At 42.7% G+C, this 20,360-nt stretch overlaps 2 protein-coding genes across 2 annotated transcripts; one reads left to right on the forward strand and one right to left on the reverse strand.

Annotated features, from left to right (window-relative positions):
• The first annotated feature begins 1,134 nt into the window (after positions 1-1,134).
• On the forward strand, positions 1,135-10,075 carry myo1ha (myosin IHa). The gene is given in 31 exon segments (XM_034091003.1): positions 1,135-1,263; positions 1,646-1,761; positions 1,854-2,061; positions 2,152-2,230; positions 2,532-2,713; positions 2,805-2,903; positions 2,983-3,099; positions 3,184-3,255; positions 3,366-3,485; positions 3,575-3,642; positions 3,752-3,857; positions 3,931-4,011; positions 4,097-4,188; positions 4,734-4,828; positions 4,935-4,981; positions 5,574-5,654; positions 6,164-6,269; positions 6,356-6,473; positions 6,589-6,702; positions 6,786-6,862; positions 6,960-7,028; positions 7,110-7,194; positions 7,264-7,426; positions 7,507-7,590; positions 7,664-7,757; positions 7,825-7,880; positions 7,960-8,095; positions 8,180-8,250; positions 8,459-8,556; positions 9,314-9,413; positions 9,615-10,075. Coding segments are annotated over 31 exon segments (3,084 nt in total). The 5' UTR covers positions 1,135-1,140; the 3' UTR covers positions 9,642-10,075.
• On the reverse strand, positions 10,056-19,968 carry kctd10 (potassium channel tetramerization domain containing 10). The gene is made up of 7 exons (XM_034091005.1): positions 19,884-19,968; positions 18,147-18,360; positions 17,890-18,059; positions 17,465-17,551; positions 17,311-17,363; positions 11,464-11,659; positions 10,056-11,332 (listed from the first exon to the last, which is right to left on the reverse strand). Exons 1-7 carry the CDS (start codon positions 19,884-19,886, stop codon positions 11,114-11,116), a joined length of 942 nt encoding a protein of 313 aa, XP_033946896.1. The 5' UTR covers positions 19,887-19,968; the 3' UTR covers positions 10,056-11,113.
• Between the last annotated feature and the right edge of the window lie 392 nt (positions 19,969-20,360).

A 20,360-nucleotide genomic window follows, 5' to 3' on the forward strand; every position in this document is an offset into this window, starting at 1 on the left:
GCACTATTTAGTCTGTCCCGTTGTCTCAAGACGGCCCCGATTCAGAGGTTCTCAGATCAGACAAATACAGCTCCCCCTCCTCTCCCCCCTCCTTCGCCCTCACCCTTCCTCTGTACAGCCACCCCTCCCCAACTTCCTCACCACCCAAAATAGGCCAAATCTCCTCCATTGTGTTTCGACTGCCTAGTGTGAAATTCACTGTGACGTTAAATGTTTTCTAAGAATAATTACTGAATGGATATGCAGGGGGAATATGTGTAATGGATTGTAGACTGCATTTTAAAGACGTCTTTTTTGTCTCTGCTCCGTGGTATTTACAGGACAAAACACTTTGGCCTTTCTCAGAAGAAATGAGGGCCATAGGCGGAGGATAGAGGCAGGGGGAGTAGGCGGAGGGGGGGCGGAGGGCTTTGTGTCAATTAGATCCAATGGATTATCTTTTTTAATGTTTTTACAGAGAGAGTTGAGAATCAAAGGACTTCTGCTTCCAAAGGAGAGAGAGAGAAAATACAAAACCAAACAAAAGCTGTGAAAACCTTTGTCTAAGTGTTGGTGCTGAGAATGCAAAACAGATTGGTGGAATTTTTCCCACTATGCCTCTTAAATGTGCCGCTGTTTTGGGCTCCCCCCAAGACCATTTGCACAGTGTGTTGTGTTGGGGTTGGTGTGTCAGCTCTAGTGAACTACGGGCTGCCAGCCAAGGTCCCTCTGTGCTGTGTAGCGATCATTAGCTTCTGTCTGTTTGTCTGCACAATCACAGAGCTTTGCACCAAAGACACATAGGACCTCGAGACCTCGTATTTCAATAGAACTCACAGGGACCATGTTTGTGCTTTTTCTGGGGCTTTCTCTTTTAGCTCCGACGTCCCCCATTGAGCCGTTTATGCAAACACTCATTCATCCAACCCCATTGTCGGAAAAATATATACATTTAAAATGTGTTTCACTTGTTGTTACAAATTCATAAAGTTTTTAATGAAGTACTTTGAGGTATTGAATGTGTAATGTGTTTTAGAAACAGAAATCATTAGATTATGATGCCAAACACCAGGAATTTGAAAAAGACATTTCCACTGCTCTTAAATTGTGCACTTGGCTGCCTAATGGTTGATACCACTTGTTGCACAGGGTCAGCTGGACATGGAGGGCGCCCTGACCGCCAGGGACCGGGTTGGGATCCAGGATTTTGTCCTCCTGGATGAAACCACAGAGACCGCCTTCCTCAGTAACCTCAAGAAACGCTTCAGCAAAGATCTCATCTATGTGAGTCGTTTGACTTTTCCACCTTCCTGCCATGTTCGGGTCAAATCTTACCGATTTAGGTACTTTCACTGAATTGTAGTGGTTTAGTCACTTTGTTACACCTATGGTGTGACGGGTCAACAATGACCACCATAGGAGATGAATGGGTAACCTTAGATTATGTTAATCCATCAGATAGTGCACACCAACAAATGGACAATATCTTAATTTTACAATACATTTTCCGATAATGTTGCTTAATGTTTTTTTTGTGTTAATGTCAGGGCAGTAAAACAGAACTGATGCATTTGACGGGTAACACCTAAGTAATGGGGGGAGAACATGACAGGAGGGTTAACAGCTTGTATATCTTTACAATTATCAATGTCTTAACCTATTTCAGACCTACATTGGCACATTGCTAGTGTCTGTGAATCCCTACAAAGAGCTGGACATCTACAATAAGAAACGATGGAAATCTACATGGGTAGTGAACTTTTTTGAGCTTCCACCACACATGTGAGTATGTGTAAAAACTAGAAATATGTGTTCATGGTTCAATTGTTAATAGGTTCTCTGTGGAAGATTTTGACTGCCTTGCATCCCCACAGCTACGCCTTGGCAGACAGCGCCTACCAAACCATGCTGACAGAGTTTAACAATCACTTCATCCTCATCTCTGGAGAGAGTGGAGCCGGGAAGACGGAGGCCTCTAAAAAGATCCTGCAGTATTACGCTGTCAGCTGTCGCGCACCACTCTGCTCAACACTGTCAGGGACCAAAATGCTCATGTCCAACCCTGTCCCTCGAGGTGTGATGGTTACTTACGTTATATCCTTGTAATGACATACCAAACAGCAGGGCCATGCTAACATTAATTATTCCCTGTGCTATGGTGTTTCCTGACAGGCTTTCGGCAATGCCAAAACACTGAAAAATGATAACTCAAGTCGGTTTGGGAAGTATATGGACATTCAGTTTTGACAGCCAGGTAAGATTCAAGGGACAGATTGACAGAAGGGGCTTTCGAGAATACATTATAATCAACATATAATGTTTCCTTTGAAAGCTCAGTATAATTATAAAATGAGTATAAAAATACACTTACAGACTTAAAAGGAATGAAGGGCAAACTTAAGAACTATGATTGTTCATTTAAAAATAAGGAGAACGTTAATATTCTCTCTCAATTTATCCTAAGAGGATTTTTTAAAATCTGTCCACTGGACCATAGGCTATGTTTTTTCTGCAAGTTGTAGAGCTGCTGTCTTTAGGATCCTGATGCCCATAGGGGGATGCTGTCGGAGGACATATCCTGAACTACCTGCTGGAGAAGTCGAGGGTGGTGCATCAGAATCACGGGGAGAGAAACTTCCACATCTTCTACCAGCTGGTGGAGGGAGGGGAGGACGACCTGCTGCACCAGATGGGCCTGGAGAGAGACTGCCAGCATTACAACTATCTAACCCAAGTATGTATGACTCAGAGTTTTAATAAAGAAAAGATTCAAACAACCTGAGTAAACTTTGACAATGTGTTGCTATTATTGCTGTTTCTCACAGGGAGAGTGTGCCATTGTGTCATCCATTAATGACAGAAATGACTGGAAAACAGTGAAGAATGCACTACAAATCATCAACATCGATGAGATTAACACTAATGTAAGTTACATGCGGATCTAAATCACTCATTATTCCCTTCTTGTTTTACTTTGCCTTACAACATGTTCCTTCTTTGCAGCACTTGTTTGGGACCGTTGCTAGCGTTCTCCACTTGGGGAATGTGCAGTTTGACTCGGACAGTAAAGGCCATGCCCTGCTGAACAACAACAACGCAGAGCTGCGCTGGGTTTCAAATGTAAGACAATGATAATGGAAAGAATTTGGATATCCAGGGATGATTAAAAAAGTCAAAGGATAAACTGACTTAATGTCCCTGCAGCTGCTAGGAGTCGATGCTCACAGTCTCCAAGAGGGACTCACATACAGGAAGATTGAAGCCAAAAATGAGCAGGTGCACGCATGTTAAAATGTCCTTGACTTACATTTATGATAATGTTTGTTTCTACTTTAACCTCCTCTGTAGTGGTTGAAATGTAGCTATGACTTTGTCTCACTGCGAAGGTCCTCAGCCCATTCACAACTGATCATGCCATCTATGCTAGAGATGCCCTGGCCAAAGCCATCTACGGGCAGACCTTCACCTGGCTGGTGAACAAGATCAACGAGTCCATGGAGAACAAGGTGAGGAGAGTGGTGTGTGTGACACTTCCAATACACCGAGGATGAGTACATATATATATATATATGTATATACTGACTTTTATTCCCAGGACAACTCGAGGAAGACTGTAATAGGGCTTTTGGACATATATGGGTTTGAGGTTTTCTATGTAAACAGGTAAGCAGAAATTCCCTTTGTGGCACTGATTTGATTACGTTGGATATCCTGATGAAGGTTTTTATAGCTTACAAATTGATCCATAATCCTCTTGTGTCATGGCCCTCAGTTTTGAGCAGTTCTGTATAAACTACTGCAACGAGAAGCTGCAGCAGCTTTTCATTCAACTGACGCTGAAAGCTGAGCAGGAAGAATATGAAGCAGAAGATATTGAGGTAAAGCTGAATCAAAAGCAGTGTTGAATAATGAATGATTGAGTATGTTAACACTGACTGATTTGTCCTCTAGTGGGAACCAGTTCAATTCTTCAACAATAAGATCATCTGTGACCTGGTTGAGGATAAATCCAGAGGGATAATAACAATACTGGTGTGTATTTACGGTAATAGAACAGTTCGTTGAAAGGGAAGCACTGAAGCTGACTTGTTTCCATGTGTTGATGATAATCCTCCAGGACGAGGAGTGTCTCAGGCCAGGAGACGCCTCAGATCTCACCTTCCTGGAAAGACTGGAAGAAAAGATGGGAAATCACCCTCACTTTGTCACGTAATTAAAAAAGCTCATCTTAAAATATCACACAATCCTCAAATGATATAGGATAAGATAAGACTGTAGATTCTACAGTCTTATCTTATCCTATATCATCGACTGGTTGGGCACCCCTGCTGTAGAAGGACATTATTCTGCCAGTTACAAAAGATACAATAAATAATAATAATAGTAACAATAATAAAACTGTACACTAACAGGCAGTAAACAAAAAGCAGATTAAACAACAAACAGAGAGGGACAAATAATTAATGTAAAAAACTGACATTACAAAAAACGTAGTGGCAGACACATCGTAGAAATAGATTTGCCACATATGGAGGTTCACGTGATCAGTGCTTTTGAGATGCACTTTTAATTAAGTATGAACTCCATCTAAATGTGTAATTCAAAGCTTGTCCTCACCGCTGAAGTGTTTCATCAAATGTGTGCTGACTGGTCCCTCGTGAGCCGACAGTGAGCCGATAGAGACGGAGGATTAGGACGGTCTGTATAGCCTCTGCTCTTCATCCCTCTGTCTCTCCCCACCTCTTTGACTGCAGGCACAAACTGGCGGACAAAATGACACGTAAGACTCTGGAGAGGGGAGATTTCCGTCTCTTGCATTATGCCGGGGAGGTCACCTACTGCGTTGTGGGTAAAGGAAACATCAGTGTCAGGCCCTGTTACTCAAACATCTACAACTTTTATTGATTTTTAACGGACTAACAGCCTTTTATTCCTCTTCTTCGGTGACATTATAGGATTCTTGGACAAAAACAATGACCTATTGTATAGGAACATAAAGGATGTGAGTCTCCACATGTTATGTTTTATAATGTGAAGTAAAGAGTGGCTCAATGGAAACTCTTTTAATTAGTATATTGATTGTTATCAGTTATTTAGACCTAAGGTTTCAATACTTGGTCTACAGTGTCTTTTTCTGTTGATAGAACGCTTATTTATTTATTGTTTAATATTCATAGACCAAGGGCATAGGTTACTTTTATGATGGCTCCACATACGTAAAACAATACATGTGTTAAAGAACATTAAAAAGCTGCTTATTGTTTACTTACAGCTTTTTATATTTCCATTCTTTATGCCACTTATATGACTCCAAACCGTAACACTATTAATGCAATGCAGCAATTCATATTGATATTAACTACACATGTTACTTCCCATTGTAAAGCGTCCTTGGGTTTCGTGAAAGGCGCTATATAAATTGAAATTATTATTATTATTATTATTATTATGTGTTTGACAAATGTGAAAAAGTCTATTCAACTGGAGTTACTGCTATAAAATAACACTAAAGGTTTACAAACAATGTTTAAGTGTCACACATAATGGTGAATTGGTGTGTTATAATCTGTGTGTGTTCTCCTGTCTTCTTGCAGCTGATTGGTCAGTCTAAAAATGCCATAGTCAAAGAGTGCTTCTCCTCAGCGGATCCAGACAGCAGACGAAGACCTGAAACAGTAAGTGCTCTCCACATCCTTCATCTGTATTAATGATGAAGATGATGTTATATATTATCATCAGTACTATGCTGTGGCTCAGAGTTTCAAGCCATATATAAACGTTCCTTTTCATGGCATTATCTAAAGTGGAAAAGGAGATTCTTTAAAAAAATTGCATGTACCAAACATATTTGTTGACCTACAAAATGCATTTAGAAAAGAATGACTTGTAAAACAACAACAAGGAGATCAAATAACTATCCAAGTTCCATATCATTTACAAATAATGTGAGAGGAATGTAGCCCAATAACAGTTTATAGGATAATACACATTTAAATTTGATTTAAAGACAAAAAACATGCAATGTAGATTAAAGTTGAGGAGAAACACATCAGTAAGTGGTCGGGATAGAGTGCCCACTGACACAAAGGCAGGTCGTTCTTTCAGCCTGACTGTGTCCTCATTAAGCCATATGCACGTGACAGATGAAGTGTTGGGGATAACGACCCTCTTGCTGTGTCTGAAGGTGGCGACCCAGTTTAAGAGCAGCCTGCTGAAGCTGACAGAGATCCTCATGGCTAAAGAGGCCTGGTACATACGCTGTCTGAAATCCAACGAGTCCAAGCAGCCGGGTACTTGGAGTTAATAGAAAGCACATGAAGCCATTTTGTGAACAGGATGGAGATGTTTAAATCTGAGCCTCTCCTCTCTCATGCAGGTCAATTTGACGAAGTGCTGATCAGGCACCAGGTGAAGTACCTGGGCTTGATGGAGCACCTCAGGGTCAGAAGAGCTGGTTTTGCGTACAGACGCAAATATGAAGTCTTCTTAAAGCGGTATGAAGGACCACCGAGCTTTGACCTTGTACTTTAAATGGAAACCCTCAGGTTGAGTAGTTTCTTTCCAGTGCAGTTATAACTTACTGAGAGGGTTGTTTGGTGCATCTTGCAGATATAAACCCCTGTGCCCAGCCACCTGGCCTCACTGGAGAGGAGTGCCTGCTGATGGAGTGGAAGTGCTGGTTCAACATCTCGGCTACATGCCAAATGAGTACAAGATGGGACGGTGAGGAGAGCACTTCCTAATTACAACAGAACAAAAACATACATACGAAGTAATGAAAACATTCACGTGTTCCTTTGTTATAGTACCAAAATATTCATCCGCCATCCGAGGACACTTTATGCCACAGAGGATGCTTATGAGAGATGTAAACATGAACTGGGTAGGTGCAAATATAATGTATTTAATTTCCAGTCACTTCTAGTCGAAAACAAATGTCAAGAAATGACTAATTTAATTATTGTTCTTTGAATTTGCAGCAACGAGGCTCCAGGCCAAATACAAAGGATACAAAGCAAAGGGAGAATTTAAAAAACAGAAAGAAGCAGGTAAACTCCACAGTGCATGCTATTACTATATAAATAAAGGGAAATTACACACTATACAAATACAAATGTGTATATCCTTAGCCACCAAGATTGAAACCTGCTGGAGAGGAGTGCAGGCTAGGAAGGAGCGAGATAAGAGAGCCTGGGCTGTGAAAGTCATCAAGAAGTAAGTCATGACACGACTCCTCAGGCTTTCTGTCACATTCATTATAACAGCATTTTCAATCATTTTTAGATTCATCAAAGGTTACATAACCAGGGGGCAGTTAAAAAACACGGATAACTCGGAGTACCTGGCCTTTGTGAGACAAAATTACTTAAACCGGCTCAAAGGCAACCTGCCAAAGACGGTCCTGGATAAAACCACCTGGCAAACTCCACCAGCAGTCCTGGCAGAGGTAACACGATGAACTTACTTCATTGTGAACCAGATTAGCTTCTATTTTAACTTTGTGCTCTTTTGTTTTGTTTTTGTCAGACATCTGAGATACTGCGTATGCTTCACTACCGTCTAATGGTGCGGAAGTATGTGCGAGGAATCACACCCCAGAAGAAAGCTCAGGTAACACACATGTAAATACATTATAAAACACGTCATATTATCTTGAAGTTAAAACCTTATATGTTTCTTTTAGTTCCAACTGAAGCTTCTCACCAGCTCCATCTTCAAGGGGAAAAAGGAGAGCTATCCACAGAGTATCGCTCAGCCTTTTGTGGACACCAGAATCAGTAAGTAGTGCCACATTCGCACATTTCACTTTTTATTCATCAATTTAACTAAATGTATGACCTCCAGGTGAACAAGAGATACACATGAGGGTTCTGCAGACGATTCGCAACGAGCACATTAAGGTGATACACATCCTTATACACCCAGAAGAAACCGTCTCACATGAAACGTAACTAACTGTGATGTTCTGTGTTTCTGTAGTACGGTGTCCCGGTGATTAAATATGACAGGAATGGTTTCAAACCAAGGCCGCGACAGCTCGTCCTCACACAGACGGCTGCCTACGTGATAGAGGAGGCCAAGATCAAACAGAGAGTGCTGTACACCTCTCTCAAAGGTGAGGACAATGAAATAATATATGTTTCGCCTTTAGGGAAATATACGTGTCAAATATACGTGTCTTTATTTGACTGTTTTTCAGGTATTTCGGTCAGTAACTTGACAGACGCCATCATTGTGCTGCACATCACATGTGAGGACCCGAAACAGAAGGTATGCATGCAGGAGATATTCATCAGAATGTCCCTGTTTTTCACTTCGACTGAAAGCTTTATTATGGTATGACTGGAAATGATCACATAAGGTGGAGTCTGACAGCCATCACTGGAGCATTAGCAATATTCACTTACAGATCACTGGTTATGTGAAGTATGTGTTTGTTCAATGTATCTAACAGAGTACACTTGTGTAATTGTTTCAGGGGGACCTTCTGATGCAGTGCGACCATTTGTTTGAGTTTTTGACCAAACTCTGTTTCATTGCTAACAAACAGAATTCAGTCAAAGTGGTTCAGGGCAGGTGAGTCTGTGCGGAGACACTGCTGAGAGGGGGGTTAAAGTTATAACACATAAAAAAACATCTTATAAAATCAATTGCTTACAAACAGATAATATTCTTTGTAAAAAGGGATGTCTTGAATATATGCTTATTTGCATTATTTTATTGAACAGAAATCCAAACACTGCATAACGCCAGGTTTAAGTATTGTTTCATTTCATAACTCATTAGAGACAAACGTTTCGACAGGGTGGATTTTGGATATCTCTTTGTCATTCCACAAATATTAATAATGCTGCCAACAGCCTTTTAAAAAGACACATTTTTACAATGTTTGAGGAAGAATTTTGTATAAAATGTTCATAGATGTTTTATAAATCTGACTAATGACATACAAACATTTTTTTCGGTAAATGCTTTGTAATAGAGAAATAAATTACATGGAAAAGGTTGTTGTATGTCATGTCTACTTTAGTGTAGCTTATTGGCTCAGAATGAGATTTAAAAAAATGCATTTGGAGAGAACGGCCTTTAAAGATAATATTAATTTAAAAATGTCAGAGCAATGGGTGACTTTTAACAAATATACTCACTTTGAAACTTCCTGACTTGATCACCTACACCAAGACAAATGTTTTCTGTAGTACACGTTGTCTGAATGTATGTTTAAATGTGCAAACAAATGGTTATGCCCTTAGTGTTTTGCATTAAGAAGTATTCAAAGAGGTTGGATTTGAGATGTGCTTCAATCTAAAATAATTTGTGTATCGATGTTCAGCATCAAGATTGAAATCCAGGCAGGGAAAGAGAGTGCGGTGGACTTCAGCCTCGGACAGGAACCCATGGTGTTCAAGGCTAAGAACGGACACCTCATGGTGGTGAGACCAGTGCTGATGATGAAGAGTGCACCTTGTGTTATATGATGATGAAGAGTGCACCGTGTGTTATATGATGATGAAGAGTGCACCGTGTGTTATATGATGATGAAGAGTGCACCGTGTGTTATATGATGCTCTGCTCTCAGATTAAGCTACACACTAAAGTATGAAATGTAATATAAAGTGTTTTTTTCACTGCAGGTTGCCACTCGGGCTAGGACACGGTAGCATGTGTGGGGTTGAGGCGACACACAAGAAGCCCCTGCATATTTCATCAGGAGACCCCTGAGGGGAGATCAACATGTCTACAGAAAACACACCTGGCCAGAAGCACTAAAGAAACCAAGGAAGAACTTGCTTTGTTGTACAGCTTTGTTTCTCATCTGTCACATAAGTAAAGGACACATGCATTTTTCCACTACAATCTCATTCTTCCAATGTTAAAGTGTAACATCATTCTCTGTAAAGACAGGGCTTGTCTGCTCTTTTGATCATTGCAGTTAAAAGCAAATCAAACATTTCAATCTACAAAACTATTTGAATGCAAAATAGCGATTCATATACTGCTTTTTGCAATTTTGACCCTCAAAATGAAGCCATTTGTATGATCATTTTGTATGCTCGCAAAGTAGAAACAACAAATAAATGTTTGTAGAAATTTATTTGTGATAAAGTATGTATAAATATAAAACATACATATATGTTCACTTCTGTACAACAGACCTACGAGTTCTGTGATGGCTAGATATATTTAAACTAAAACTGATTGTGTGGAAACAGTGCATTCTCTGATGAATGCGGCGATGAAGGACAGGTCTAATTTCGCTCCCTGTTAAAAGCGTGTAGACAGGATTCCCTTCCTGCCAGGGAGATCTCCGATTACAGGCATTCACCTCAACCTCAGCATCCATCATTCACCCCAGTACATTTAACACCTAAGGTCACAGCTCAGGTTCCTCCACTGAACATAATCATCATCTAGTGGAGTGAAGGGAAGATGCATACATGTTAATACTAAATGTGACAGAAGCAATACAGTGAAATGTTGCATCCACCTGTGATATCTTACATTTATCAAAACATTACAATTTTAAAATGTAATCGCCATTATCTGCAGGCTACATACTAGCCTTGGTAACATTTTTAGAAGTTTTCAAGAGTAAAATATTGCCACCATGTGGCTACAATGTGAACACCACCGGGTAAATCCACTGGTGATCTTACAGTGGACCCGTCAGAACCATGGTACAAGTACATTTATCTTTAGTTGCTTACATAATATCATTCTTGTTCTTTTGGATCTAATGTGGTGAAGACCTCCAATAACAGATGTATACAAACAATATCTCTTGTTTCCACTATCATTTAAAACTGGATACCTGATGCAAATACCCATGTGTAATGGGTTCTGCAAACTCAAATAAAACCGTGAGAAAAGTTATCATGACTAACGAACAGAGAACAAAACACTTCATACAGCCGGTCAGACAATGAAGATGACACACAAACAAATACAAAATCATTTCATCAGCACACATGGTTGTATAACACGCATCTCAAAGGAGTCTCCTGGAGTAAAAGCTGCTAAAATAAGAGAAGAGTGGAAGTGATACAGAAAGGGCGCTGGGTGATGTAAGGCACAAGCGTGGTGCAAAGGCTGTCCAAGTCAGAGACACGGCTGACGGGTGGAAGGAGGAAGGTCACTGGTGGTGGTGTGTGCGGTCGTCCGGTCGTTTGATATGAATCCTACGAACTCGCTCGATTCGATCTCGCTCATCGTCCTCATCCAGATGATGAGATCGCCCTGCAGCGCCCCCTGTGGCCTCCAGCAGGGCATTGTCTGGACCCCTCCCATCATGGGACTCATACAGGAGGATGTTGAGGGTCTCCTCATAGATTCGTGCTTCAGGGAACTCCACCTGAAGGAGAGTGGTACACCAGAGATTAGTGAGATAACAAACTGTAGTATGCATGACAAAAGTGCAGCAAACTCTAAGGAGAGCCTACAACATGCATATACAGTACATAGAATCTATATATTTATTTTTACCTTTGTCTGCTTTTTTTCTGTGGCATAAACAATGGAGGTACAGCACACTTCAGCGATCTTACGCCCCTGACCATAAAAGGACCAACAACAGATCTCATCCCCAATCACATCTTTGATGAAGAGCACCCGGCCGTTGAACCGCAGAGACAGCTTGTCAAACAGCTCAATATTTTTCAGCATGTTGTCATCAGAATTGCTGGAGGAACAGAAAGGAAATACAATAGGGTTAATTGTTTAGACAACTTATAGGAATTCGGTAAATGATAGGGATGTAACGATACCAAAAACTCACGGTACCATAATATCGCGATAACAAGTCCACGGTACGGTATTTATCGCGATATTGAATAATAAAGATTTTTTTTTTTTTTTCCAATATACATTTTTTTTTTACTCGGAAAATGTTTCTTTATTACATAATTACGGTGGCCCTGAAGTGCAAGACACCACAGCATTTCACAAAACGCCGCAGCATTTCAGAAAACACTACAGCATTTCACAAAACGCCACAGCATTTCACATTGGACGGAAAGGGTATTCCTTAGGGAGAACACTTCTTGTTTGTGATTGGACAGAGCCAGCCAGAGAAGCACTGCTGTGATTGGTTGTTTTTGCTGCCAGTCAAGAAATTACGCTTCGTGATTGGCCCAACACATCAGCCGTTAGCTGTTAGCACACACTCAGAGCTCACAGCTCCTCATATCTGTTCAGAAACTGGACAAAAGTTCAACATATACAAAACACAGACTGTCTATGTCATGGTGAATACAGTCGCTGCTTTATTTATGTCTGTATGACGTTGTTGTGAGCGTGGACGGAGCAGCTACAGGTTAGTTTAGCCTGATGGATCCGATTCCGATTTACATGGAGATACGGCCCGCCCCCTCTCCAGCATCTTTTTTGAATGACAGGAGTAAACACAGAATTAATGCTTTATTAATTCATGGTTTTTATGGGGCTTATCTCCATGTAAATACTATGGTAGACCACCCAATATTCGCATCGCTCTAATCGCTCGAGTTTCACCGCGGCTGTCAGCTGTGTTTGCTCCTGTCATTCAAACAAGAGGCACTGGAGAGGGAGCGGGGCGTATCTCCATGTAAATCCAATGGGAGATACCAACTACAACTAAATGAACATATTTTACCGTGATTTAATTGTAATACACGTTTCAAAGTGATGCCGAAGTAACTACATACTGATAACGTTTAGTAAAAACCATGAATTAACGCTTTGACAAGTCTGCAGACAAGACGGCAGGCGAAAAGCTTTTAAAATGCGTGTTTTCTGAATGGAATCGGATCCATCAGGCTAAACTAACCTGTAGCTGCTCCGTCCACACTCACAACAACGTCATATAGCCATAAATAAAGCAGTGACTGTATTCGCCATGACACAGACAGTCTGTGGTTTGTACATGTTTAACTTGTGTCCAGTTTCTGAACAGATGAGGAGCTGTGAGCTCTGAGTGTGTGCTAACGGCTGATGTGTTAGGACATATTTTGCTGTCGGGTGTTGACCAATCACGAAGCGTCATTTCTTGACTGGCAGCAAAAACAACCAATCACAGCAGTGCTTCTCTGGCTGGCTCTGTCCAATCACAAACATCACTAAAGGAATACCCTTTCCGTCCAATGTGAAATGCTGTGGCGTTTTGTGAAATGCTGTAGTGTCTTGCACTTCAAGGCCACCGTACATAATACATCTGATTTGTACAGCATTTTAGTAGGATAGCAGTATTTTAAAGTGTCAAAAACAAAGTGACAGTAACAGACTGGAACAAGAACAGAACAGTGTTTTTGTTCCTATAGTAGCCTACTACCAAACAAAGTAGGCATTTTCTTTGTGCCACTGCATCTCACAAATAAACAAGGACATTTAATAATCAGACCCTACAATAAAATAAATCAAGTTTCACTTTAGTTTTTCAAGTAACTCAACTCAAACTCACTAGTCACTCACTCAGCATCATCAGATAGGTTTTTAGGAATATGAGAATGTCCACATTTCCAGGTATTTATAAGCTGGGATGTTTGGGCATTTACAATATCCCCTGCTCTGGAAAAAACTCTCTCGCTTGGTACTGATGTTGCTGGGACAGCAGTGGTCGCGTTAACCGAATATTTTATTTATCAATGACGGAAAAATCTGAAAGCAGTCTGTCATTTTGACAGATTAGAACAAACTCGGAACAGCGCCAACGTTTCCCCGCAGCGAGGCTCTGGTGTTATGCCGTGTTGCTTTAGTTTAGGTGTTGCTTTACGCTGTGTGCGCTCCCGCGAGGTGCATGCACACACGGCATAACACCGCCCCCCCGTTGACAGTTCACGAGCGTGCTCTCTTGTGAACTGTTTAGACCCGACGGGTAAAACAGCCTCTCTGAAGAACCAGCACCTTACCGTGGTAGAGAGGTTTGTGTGCCCTGATGAACCTGGGGGCTGTGTTGTCTGGATCCTTGTGTTCCTGGTAGGGTCTCCCATGGCAAATTGGTCTCAGGCAAGGGGCCAGACTAAGATTGGTTCAAAAGACCTCATGAAAGACGACACAGGAAGTGAGGATACCCGGCCCGGAGGAAGCCCGGGGTCCCCTTCTGGAGCCAGGCCCAGAAGGAGGACTCGTCGGCGAGCGTCTGGTGGCCGGGCTTGCCACGGAGCCCGGCCGGGCCCAGCCCGAAAAGGCAACGTGGGCAACACCTCCGCTTCTCCGTCCCGCGGGCCCACCACCTACGGGAAACATCGATGGGGTCGGGTGCGCTGCCAGAAGGGTGGCAGTGAAAGCGGAGGGTCTCGACGGACCAGACCCGGGCGGCAGAAGCTGGCTTTGGGGACGTGGAACGTCACCTCTCTGGGGGGGAAGGAGCCGGAGCTTGTGCGGGAGGTGGAGCGGTACCAGTTGGATCTGGTTGGGCTCACCTCTACGCACAGCGTCGGCTCTGGAACCTTACTTCTAGATAGGGGTTGGACTCTATTCTTCTCCGGAGTTGCTCAAGGTGTGAGGCGCCGGGCGGGTGTGGGGATACTCACAAGTCCCCGGTTAGGTGCTTCGTTGTTGGAGTTTACCCCAGTGGACGAGAGGGTCGCCTCCCTACGCCTGCGGGTTATGGGGGGGAAAACTCTGACTGTTGTGTGTGCTTATGCACCCAACAGCAGTTCAGAGTATTCGGCCTTCTTGGAGACCCTGGAAAGAGTCCTGTATGGGGCTCCTGAAGGGGACTCCTTAGTCTTGCTGGGAGACTTCAACACACATGTGGGCAATGATGGAGACACTTGATTGGGAGGAACGGCCCCCCTGATCTGAACCGGAGTGGTGGTTTGTTACTGGACTTCTGTGCTAGTCATGGATTGGCCATAACAAACACCATGTTCGAACATAAGGATGCTCATGAGTGTACGTGGTACCAGAGCACCCTAGGCAGAAGGTCCATGATCGATTTCGTTATCGTATCATCGGACCTGAGGCCGTATGTTTTGGACACTCGGGTAAAGAGAGGGGCGGAGTTGTCAACTGATCACCATCTGGTGGTGAGTTGGGTCGAGTGGCGGGGGAAGCCTCTGGATAGACCTGGTAAGCCCAAACGTGTAGTTCGGGTGAACTGGGAACGTCTGGAGGAGGCCCAAGTTCAGGAGGCCTTCAACTCACACCTCCGGCGGAGCTTTTCGGGCATTCCTGTGGAGGTTGGGGACATTGAACCAGAGTGGTCGGTGTTCAAAGCCTCTATTGCCGAAGCCGCGGCGGGGAGCTGTGGTCTCAAGGTCCTAGGTGCCTCAAGGGGCGGTAACCCTCGAACCTCCTGGTGGACACCGGTGGTCAGGGAAGCCGTCCGACTGAAGAAGGAGGCCTTCAGGGATTTGTTATCCCGGGGGACTCCCGAGGCAGTTGCAAGGTACCGACAGGCCCGAAGGGCAGCAGCCTCATCCGTGGCCGAGGCAAAGCAGCGGGTGTGGGAGAAGTTCGGAGAAGACATGGAGAAGGACTTTCGGGCGGCACCAAAGTTGTTCTGGAAAACTGTCCGACACCTCAGGAGGGGGAAGCAGGGAACCATCCAAGCTGTGTACAGTAAGGATGGGACGTTGTTGACCTCAACTGATGGAGTGTTGGGGCGTTGGAAGGAACACTTTGAGGAACTCCTGAACCCGACAACTCCGCCCTCTATGTTAGAGGCAGAGCTGGAGTATGACGGGGGATCAACACCAATCTCCCGGTGGGAGGTCACTGAGGTCGTTAAACAACTCCACAGTGGCAAAGCCCCGGGGGTGGATGAGATCCGCCCGGAAATGCTGAAGGCTCTGGGTGTTGAGGGACTGTCATGGTTGACACGTCTCATCAACGTTGCGTGGAAGTCGGAAACAGTACCGAAGGAGTGGCAGACCGGGGTGGTGGTTCCCCTTTTCAAAAAGGGGGATCAGAGGGTGTGTGCCAATTACAGAGGCATCACACTACTCAGCCTCCCCGGGAAAGTTTACTCCAAGGTACTCGAAAGGAGGGTCAGGCCGATTGTCGAACCTCAGATTGAGGAGGAACAATGCGGATTCCGTCCTGGTCGTGGAACGACGGATCAGCTTTTTACTCTCGCAAGGATCCTGGAGGGGGCCTGGGAGTACGCTTATCCGGTCTACATGTGTTTTGTAGACTTGGAGAAGGCGTATGACCGGGTTCCCAGGGAGTTACTGTGGGAGGTGCTGCGGGAGTATGGGGTGAGGGGGTCTCTACTCAGGGCCATCCAATCTCTGTCCTCCCAAAGCGAGAGCTGTGTCCGGGTCCTCGGCAGTAAGTCGGACCCATTTCCGGTGAGGGTTGGCCTCCGCCAGGGCTGCGCTTTGTCACCAATCCTGTTTGTAATATACATGGATCGGATTTCGAGGCGTAGTCGTGGGGGGGGGGGTCTGCAGTTCGGTGGAGTAAGGATTGCACCACTGCTTTTTGCAGATGATGTGGTTCTGATGGCTTCATCGGTCTGCGACCTTCAGCACTCACTGGATCGGTTCGCAACCGAGTGTGAAGCGGCTGGGATGAGGATCAGCACCTCCAAATCTGAGGCCATGGTTCTCAGCAGGAAACCGATGGACTGTCCACTCCAAGTAGGGAATGAGTCCTTACCCCAAGTGAAGGAGTTCAAGTATCTCGGGGTCTTGTTCTCGAGTGAGGGAACAATGGAGCGTGAGATGGACCCGACCTTGGGATCCCCCAGTCAGAGCTGGTTGATGTCACCAGGGAAAAGAAAGTTTGGGGCTCTCTGCTGGAACTGCTACCCCCGCGACCCGACCACGGATAAGCGGGAGAAGATGGATGGATGGATGGATGGGTAATAAGGGATTATGACGGACATTTTACGATCCTGTCTGTCAAAATGACGGACAGTGAAAAAGTCTAACGCCACCTCAGTGGGACGGAGAGATATGCTTTGGCCATGGGTGACAGCAGTGGGTCAAACTGTGCATTGTCTCTCCACCACTTCAAAAACAATACAGTTTTTGCCAAGAAGGTGAGGCTTATTGACAGAGATATAAACATACTGTTGGTACTTGTCAATGTCTCTAGGTGTGTAAATACGATGTCCTTTTGTGTTCTGTTGTTTTATGTTCATGTTGTAACCTACTTGCTGCCATGTTGGAAGGTCTCTCTTGAAAAAGAGATCGATGGTCTCTATGGGACCACCTGGTTAAAAAAAGTGTTAAAAAAAAAAAATTAAATGAATAATAAAAAAAAAAAATCGCGGTAGATTTTGTCAGTCTCACGACGGTATTGGCACGTTTATTTACCGCGATATTCGGTATATCGTTACATCCCTAGTAAATGACGTTCTTTCTTTAACATGTTAGCTCCATACATCAGTGAAGGAGGACTCACCTGGTATATGAATATTTGTTGTTGCTTCGGTTATACAGCAGTTTGACAGTAGGCTGTGGAAACAAAGTTTTTTTTTTGTTTAAATAAGCGGGAAAAAATTCCCTCTATGTTTTCAATTGGAAATCGAGTACATTATTTAGAAAACAGAACGTACCTTATTCGAGGTTGCAATAAGCTTCTGCTCCTCCTTAGATGATGTCATTAGAGGCACTTTACAAAGGGGTTCATAACTTTCTTTGTTCTGTAGGAAAAAAAGAATCACATTTTATTTTTCCATTATAAAAGATCCACCTCAAAGCTGGCACACAGTATATTATAAATTGAAGGATGCCATCTGGTGGAACCGAGTAGCAAAGAGGACATGAAACCCCCCAGGCAATAAATAAGACTACATTCTTTTAACCTTTTAAGCAGATACGTTTCTAATTGTTTCATAACGTACTATCTTTCAGTTAGTGCGCTAAGGAATTTCAGGAATATACAAACAAATGTAGGACTTGTTAATGGTTCTGTGGAGCTCATTTAATAACAGTTCTGAAGATATCACAATGGACACAATATGCGTTTATCATTAAGTACCTGCAAGGCCGCGGTGCATTCATCAGCCAAGCCCTGTACGAGGTAATACTTGGCCTCAGCGAGCAGCTCCTCGGTCTCCCGCCGGCTGTCTGGGAGAGGCACGGCCCCGTCTCTAAGGTAGTTAAGGATTGTTCCAAAATGTTTCCCGCAGCGATCAATCAAGATCCAACCTGTGGATATGAAACAATTAAACATAAGTTAGTAATAGATCAAGGCTAACATAAGCTGTGCTAATATGATTTTCACCAAAAGCTCACCTTCGCTGTCTGTGAGGACCTCCATCCTGCCGCTGAACATGGCTTTGAGCATGGTGTCCTGTTTGGTTAGTGTCTGCATTGTAGTGTAGTACAGTGCTCCACCCACATTTAGCTTCACATATTTCGAGCTCGGGCTGGAGCCTTTGAAGGATGTAGTCCGGTTTGAAGCTGCCGGCACTGCCGTGCTCACCGCACTCTCTCCTGACATCTCTTCCTGGGACAGAACAAGGTCAAACACAGAGTGACACCTGGATCTAGTGTGTCGCTGGATTAGCTTGTTAACTGAACAGAGTGTAGTAGTAATATGATTACTACAAAGGTCTATGTTAATGTGAGGTAGCTATTTTTTAAGGAATGGGCTGACATGTTTTGTTTTTACCAAATACACCAATGCACTAGTCCGTCTCCTAATATTTGGTGACTTTTAAACCATTAAAAAGGACAAACCATTTGTCGTTGCTAAAGATGTGATTTTACTATATCTTAGCCACAAGTATAGGGATACATTTTAAATAGGCACAAGCGTTTATGGCTGCAGGACAGTGTTATTATATTGACTCAGAATAAATGTGTCAATCTCGATTGTTATGAAGGAACATTTTGCATCTCATTTATACATCTTTAAATGTTTCAAGTTTTTTTTGAGGCCCTGGGGAATAAGCCATATCACGTTTTTGCCACGGAGTAAGTCAGATCAATTCATTGATGGTATTGTTATGAGATTTGTTGACAACCTGAAAAAGTATATATATTATACATCACCATTTCAGTCTTTGAATCTGCAACATGACTAGAATAAATGTGGTGACCCAAGTATTTTATTTGAGCCTCTGTACTTCGGACAAAGCTTTGACAGCTAAGAACTTTAGCAACACTTTTACAATACACAATAAATATATAAAATAATTTTGAGGTACTTGTAATTTACTAGAGTATTTCAATTTGTTGATACTTTGTACTTCTACCCCACTACAATTTAGAGGTTAATTGTGTATTTTTACTCCACTATATTTATTTAATGACTTTGCAGATATGGAGGATGACTAATGTGAAATATAATCAACATTTAAAGTAAATCCAGAAGCTACCCTGCAGCATAACAAGTCATTACAACTAGCTGCACCTTTACCAGCTTTGAAAAACACATTAATGCATCAATAATTATAAAACATAAAATATATATTATTCTGAATTTAGGCGAATATGCATAATGAGTACTTTTACTTTTAGTACTTTATGTTTATTTGAATGCTTATAGTTTAGTACTTTTACTTGAGTAACCCTTTGCATGCAGGACTTTGTGTATTCCTACACTCAGGTACTTCTTCCACCTCTGACTTCCGAAGATAATTCCCTTTTCTTTAGTATTCAACGTTTTGTCATGTTAAACTGGAATAGGGCAATGGAAATTAAAAGACATCGGAACAGACTTTTACTATGCGCTATCCTTTTAAAAAAACGCAAGAAAAAGCGTTATTACATGTGTACGACTGTGTACGACGTAGTCTCTCGTTGTAGGATCAAACACTGAACCTTTAATCATCCTGTAATCCAGTAAATAGTAATTTGATTTTAGCCAGCACCGCTTTTGAGCTAGCTAGCTAGTTAGCATCAACTAAAGTTATTGATATGGCAGAGATATACATATTGCTACGGAGACAATTGTAAACAACTGTATCTACACAACGGTCTGGGTCTGTTTGTAATTGTCTTTAGATAAAACAGAAGTATATTTACCATAGAAGCCGCAGCAGACTTTATAACTGTAGCTTGCTAACGTCAGTCAGCTAACACCCACTTCCTTCCGGTATGCCGCTGCGCAGTTATAAATCTGACGTCATCTGCTCTGTTTAAAGGGACCGTATTTGCAAAACGGCTCATTGTTACCGGAGTAACATTGAGCCGGGATAAAATGTGCCATTAGTACAAATTCAGCTTGTCTATAGACACTACTTTCCTCCCTTATACTTTGTATTCACACACCGAAGAGTATAACTTTAATAACATTAGCCTTAGCCTCCACATTTCCGCTAACGAGAGTGTAACAGTGATAACAGTCCCCCCACCACCCACCCAACGCTCTGGACAAACGCTTCATTGCTGTTTATGTGATTGTTTATTTTTATTTTGACTTTATTGTTGTAATAAAATGGACAACAAATAATGTTTGCCATCTCTGAAATATTTTATTGAAAAATACTTTTTATATAACGA

The sequence above is a fragment of the Pseudochaenichthys georgianus genome, chromosome 9 (assembly GCF_902827115.2).
Source record: "Pseudochaenichthys georgianus chromosome 9, fPseGeo1.2, whole genome shotgun sequence".
Classification (NCBI taxonomy): domain Eukaryota; kingdom Metazoa; phylum Chordata; class Actinopteri; order Perciformes; family Channichthyidae; genus Pseudochaenichthys; species Pseudochaenichthys georgianus.